Source organism: Lemur catta, chromosome 2 (genome assembly GCF_020740605.2).
Source record: "Lemur catta isolate mLemCat1 chromosome 2, mLemCat1.pri, whole genome shotgun sequence".
Taxonomy (NCBI): Eukaryota; Metazoa; Chordata; class Mammalia; order Primates; family Lemuridae; genus Lemur; species Lemur catta.
The window spans coordinates 101,114,224-101,120,223 of record NC_059129.1 but is presented as its reverse complement, the minus strand read 5'-3'; the positions used below and the strand labels follow the sequence as shown (position 1 = coordinate 101,120,223).

Below are 6,000 nucleotides of genomic sequence, written 5' to 3'. Positions count from 1 at the left end.
CTGAGTTGCATTCCCAGTGTTGTAGAGATAAGTTTACCACTTTTTTTTTTTTTTAAACGTACCGGGACTTCGTGAGAAATGAAAAAGAGTGGCAGCTAGGCTACACAACAGCTTTCAGCCTGCCTACTACCTATTGTTTTGTTTTAGCAGGCCGACCTGTCTCCAAAAAACGGTTTGACCTCAATGCTATGATCTCGCCAGGCTTTTTTGTTTGACTCCAATTTATCAATCCAGCAACGTTTGGTAAAACTCTCAGCTTTACGTCAAACTCCTCATTTGAGGAATTTGTTAAAGGCTATTCAGAAGGCATTTTCCAGGGCTCACGGGGAGACGCCAGGCAGGTTGGCATAGCCTTAGTAGAGGCAGTTTTGTTCCGACTTGCGGGCAAACCTCCCAAGTCTGGCCGTTTTCCCTTTTGCCCCAGCAGCTCCCAGGCCGCGAAGACCGCTTCCGGCGCTCTGAGGGGGCGCGGAGACCGGAAACGCCAGCCCCGGGCGTCGGGGTCCTCAGCGCCAAGGCCGCAGCCCGGCAGCGCGCTCGCCCGATGCATTGTGGGCGCTGTAGTCCGGCCGGGACCGGCCCGCAAGCACAGGTCCCGTGACACCGCTTCTCCTCTAACTCCAGTCGGTAGTGCCCCTCCCGGCCTCGGTTGGGCCTCCAAGCCCCGGGCGGGGCGTTCCGGCGAGTCAGCTGTTTTTCCCCGGGGGGCAGTGGCGGAAGCCCGAGGGGCGTGGGGAGGAGCTTCGCGCGCGGGGTGAACGCCCGCCCTACGTGCTCGTTCGCTTCGCGACAGCTGAGCGCGAGCCCCGTGTCCCCGCGGCCGGCAGCAGCGGCGGCGTCGGAGGTAGGCGGAGGGGGCGGAGGGAGCCCGCGACGGCGGCGGCGGCTGCTACAGCGAAATGGCGGAGACCGTGGCGGACACCCGGCGGCTGATCACCAAGCCGCAAAACCTGAATGACGCCTACGGGCCGCCCAGCAACTTCCTGGAGATCGATGTGAGCAACCCGCAGACGGTGGGGGTCGGCCGAGGCCGCTTCACCACCTATGAAATCAGGGTCAAGGTGAGGCCGTCTTTTTCCTTTCCCAAGAAACACCTTCTGGCGGCTGTGGTTGTCCTCACCCTACCCAGGAGCGAATCTTATCAGGCAGCCACGGCCGGGAGGCCCGTTGCAGAGGCGGTCATACAGCCCTGTCGGCGGGCCAGGGTCGCGAGCCAGGGTCGTGCTTCTTGTAGGGCTTGTATGGGGGCTGCAGAGCGAGCCCAGCGCTGGCACTTGAAGAAGGTGCTCGAAAAAGAGGGCGTGGGTTGAGCGCCGCTTGCCCCTCAAGCAGCTGGTCTGGGAATGACATTTGAGTTGGAAAGGGGTAGATCTTTCGAGAACACAGCCCTTCACCAGGAAGGGAGTCACATGTTGACTGAGAAAGGGGGGTTGCGAAAAGTTGAAGCCTTTTCCCAGTTTTCTTTTCCTGGAGACTTCCCAGAGGCGGCCAAGCCAAGCTGCTTGCTCCAGGCCCTTCCCGAGCTGCTCAACTAACCTAGGTTGTACGCTCTTCTGAACGAACAGAACTTAATGGGAGTACACAAAAGCCTGACAAATATTTCGATAGGGCCGAGCCAGGCGAGAACGGTGATTGGATTGGGAATGCTTGACCTTAGCATTTGGGGCCACCGTCTGCTAAAGGCTGAGGAGTGCTGAGTGTTGCCTACCTCACAATCCAAAACTACGATTGCTTTAAAAAAAAAAGACTATTCATTTAGGGAACTTAGGCTCTTCATTTTGAGATTTACACTTCACTGAATGAAGGAATCAGCTGGAGTAAAACACACACTTACAATTTCATAACTAGTGTTTGTTGGCAACAAGTAATTCAGATGATGTGAAAGATGCTAACTAAATAGTGCTTCTCTTTCACTCTGTAATTCAGGATTAAAGAATTTGCCCATATTTGGAAGTATCATTAAAAATTAATTACATAAAACTAAACGAGCAGGTAAAGACAACAAATTGCTTTATTAAAAATTAAGCATAATATGATTTTGGCTTTAGAGTAATCAAGATTTACATAACAAATTGCTGTCAATGTTTAAGTAATTTCTCATTAACTTTTGCGCTTTGTGTGTGTTGTAAAAAACACAACATAGAATTTACTGTCCTAACCATTTTAAGTGTATGGTTCAGTGGTATATTCACATTGTTGTGAAACTTAAGCACTTTTTAAAAAATGATTTTTTTTAAGAGATGGGGCGACTCTCTTCATGTCGCCCAGACTGGTCTTGAACTCCAGGCTTCAAGTGATCCTCCTGCCTTGGCCTCCCAAAGTGCTGGGATTATAGGCTTGAACCACCACGCCCAGTGTAGAAATGATTCTTATGCAGTTAGTGTTACTAAAAAAAAGTTAATCATCAAACTTTAAGATATGGAACAGTTTAATTTTACAAGCCAACTCTTGTCTCCCTAGAGATGTGTAAAACATGAGCCATAAGCTGTCTTGTTATAGAGATACTGCAAAATCCAGGCTCCAGTACACCTAGAGAGGCCATTCTCATATAAACCTAGTGGAAAATTTTTTTTTTAAACTTTTGGAATGGTTTTGGATTGTCTTTAATGTATGGCAGATGGTTTACTAAAAAGAACTTCCTCTTTTGCCCTTATTTACCAGCGTGTTTTCTTTTTTTTCTTGTGCTAAAACAGAACTTGGTATTCCTGTTTCTAAAGTTCCATAGTAAGTACTTCCTGTCACACAATTGAATTGGAATCTCCTGCCTACGTAGGCTTCCTTCACTTAATAAGTTTGTGTTTATCTTGCCGAGTGCATTATATCAAGTGGATTCTAGTATAATGATTTAATCCTTTTTTATACATCTGATACTTACTACCAAATAGCTGATGTGACACTTCAAAAATAAATTGTTTTTGGTATAGCCATTTGCATGTTAAAGAAAATAATCCTTTTAAGAGTGATTAATGAGTTACGGAATTAACAAATTTTAAACCTACTCTGGTTTGTACTTTCATATAAGTCAGTATTTTTGCTTGTTAATGACTGTTACAGTCAGAAATGCAGGTGCCCTATAAGAAAACGTAATAGATTTTTTTTTTTTTTTTTTTTTTTGAGACAGAGTCTCGCTCTGTTGCCTGGGCTAGAGTGAGTGCCGTGGCGTCAGCCTAGCTCACAGCAACCTCAAACTCCTGGGCTCAAGTGATCCTTCTGCCTCAGCTTCCCGAGTAGCTGCAACTACAGGCATGAGCCACCATGTCCTGCTAATTTTTTCTATATATTTTTAGTTGTCGAGATAATTTCTTTCTATTTTTAGTAGACATGGGGTCTTGCTCTTGCTCAGGCTGGTCTGGAACTCCTGACCTCGAGCTATACTCCCACCTCAGCCTCCCAGAGTGCTAGGATTACAGGTGTGAGCCACCGTGCCCAGCCCCATTATAGAATTTTTAATGCCTATGAAATGCCCTTGAGTTTCTCGTTGTATGTAACGTGTTAAAACTGAAGACACCTTATAGTAAGACATTAGGCCTTATTTAAGCAGCATATGATTTTTAGAGTAATTATAGTTTTATATTAAGATAGAATAGCTATGAGATGAATAGGTTAATCATTTTGTAATTTTATTATTTTCTAAACTGTTGCTGCTCTCCCTAGCCTCTACTGCCTGCATTTTGTTATTGAATTTGCCATGTGAAAACCATTTTATGTTCTGGAATTTGGGCCCTTAAACTATCTTGTAGTTACTCTCTAATTCTGGTCTTGAGAAAAATGTTCAGTTTTATAGCATCTGATTGAAATTACTCTAATTCACAGGGTAATTTTATCTGGATGGTGGTACTTTAAAATGCAAGTTTCCTAATCTCCATTTATCTTTTGGTTTGAGAATAGTGCTTAAGACTATTAGGATCATTTGATTAGTATTTCTGGGCTTTTGAAAATAATTGGCACAGTATTAATGTTTTTTAAAATTGTTCTAATGGGTAGGTACAGCAGAGAGCACCATAAATGATTAAAGATTTAAGAAAGCTCAGGGCCTAGAATTATTTGACATATCAAAGAGAAGACTGAAAGGGAAATTCAGTTACTGTTTATGAAGTTTGTGTTACAATGTAACTTTAATTTTCTGGAGATTTTAAATTAATTGAGATCTATTCACCTGGAGACAACTGTTTCAAACAGGAATGGAATTAAGGATCTTTCTTGAGCTCTGAGATAGTCCTGGGTTCAAAGAATAGATTTACCATTTACTAGCAGGTAAGATAGAAAATCAAAGCACCATTTCCTCTCTGTGCAGAAGATGTGCTATTAATAGTACCTACTTCTTAGGACTAAATGAGATAAGGCAGATAAATCCCTTTAGCACAGTGCCTGGCACATACTAAGCACTCACAAGTTAGCTCTTTCTAAATATAGATATCTTCTAAGTCAGTGATCAACTACATTTTCTCTGTGTCAATATGCAGTTGAGTTACAAAAATTGTTAGATTTCCTTATCAAGAAACCTACTTGTCATGGAAGTATACCTTTCATTGAGCAAATGTGGTATAAAAAGAAGCCAGTTGAACAGATGGCTTACACCTGTCATCCTAGCAGTCTGGGAGGCTAAAGCAGGAGGATCACTTGAGGCCTGGAGTTTGAGACCAGCCTGGGCAACATATTGAGATCCTGTCTTTACAAAAAGTAAAAAACTTAGCTAGGTGTGGTGGCATGTGCTTGTAGTCCCAGCTACTTGCGAGGCTGAGGCAAGAGTATCACCTGAGCCCAGGAGTTTGGGGCTACAGTGAGCTATGATCCCATGACTGCACTACAGCCTGAGTGAGAGAGTGAGACCCTGTTTCCAAAAAAAAAAAAAAAAAGCTAAGCTATCTTATTTAGTACTTAACCAAATAGCCTTTTTAAAAGTTGAAGTATGTTAAAACATAAAGCTAAATAGTAAAATTGGCTAATAAAAATTTTGGCAAGGAAGATGCTAAGCATTCTAAACCTGTATAGGTGATATTTGTCGGGTCAGTCATCTCCTCCTAAGTTGGGAGTCATATCCAGATTGGAAACTGAGAAATAAATTATTCTTAGATTTGTTTTTAGGATTTATAAACATGTATTATTAAAGGGCCAAAATAATGTTTTAAAAAATCAGAGTATTTTGATGCCAAAGGACATCTGCAAAATCTGTGTAGCTCTATCAGTTGGCCAATGAGATGATGTCTGATACACATTTTTGTTGCTAGTTGCAGCTGACTTTTCCAGGATTTCCATCAAGGAGAGATTTTTTTTTTTTTTTTTTTTTGTGAGACAGAGTCTCACTTTGTTGCCCGGGCTAGAGTGAGTGCCGTGGCGTCAGCCTAGCTCACAGCAACCTCAAACTCCTGGGCTTAAGCGATCCTACTGCCTCAGCCTCCCGAGTAGCTGGGACTACAGGCATGCGCCACCACGCCCGGCTAATTTTTTTTTTTCTATATATATTTTTAGTTGTCGAGATAATTTCTTTCTATTTTTAGTAGAGACGGGGTCTCACTCTTGCTCAGGCTGGTCTCGAACTCCTGACCTCAAGCGATCCACCCGCCTTGGCCTCCCAGAGGGCTAGGATTACAGGCGTGAGCCTCCGCGCCTGGCCCAAGGAGAGATATGTTGTTACAGCTATGAAGATTCTATCCTTACCTAACCCATCCCTTAAGAAAATGGGAAGGGGGAGAGGAGGGCAGTGACAATTAAAAAGCACCGCTGTTATATTAGGTTATTAGGGACTGTGTTCTATAATGTTCATTTTAATATTAGGGAACCAAGATAACAAAAGATTGTCTCACCCAAAGTAAGTTATCTAATCAGTGTCAGAGCCAGGGTTATATTTGAAGTATTCTGGTCTTGAGTCAGAATTGGTCCACAACTGCAGTTCATTTATTTAAAAATAGTGTATTAAAACCTTTGTTAGCTACAGCCCAGTGTTAGGGCACCTTCAAATGTCTGAACCCTTTGAAAGAAATCCCAGTACTGGCACCCTTG

The 6,000-nt window shown here is 43.4% G+C and overlaps 1 protein-coding gene across 1 annotated transcript in view; it reads left to right on the top strand.

The window, feature by feature from the left end:
• Positions 1 to 567: 567 nt before the first annotated feature.
• The window catches only part of SNX3 (sorting nexin 3), a 36,003-nt gene continuing 30,570 nt past the window's right edge, over positions 568 to 6,000 (top strand). Inside the window, exon 1 of the mRNA XM_045544128.1 lies at positions 568 to 1,061. Within this exon, the coding sequence (XP_045400084.1) occupies positions 900 to 1,061 (162 nt within the window). The 5' untranslated portion in view covers positions 568 to 899. The remainder of the gene's footprint in view (positions 1,062 to 6,000) is intronic.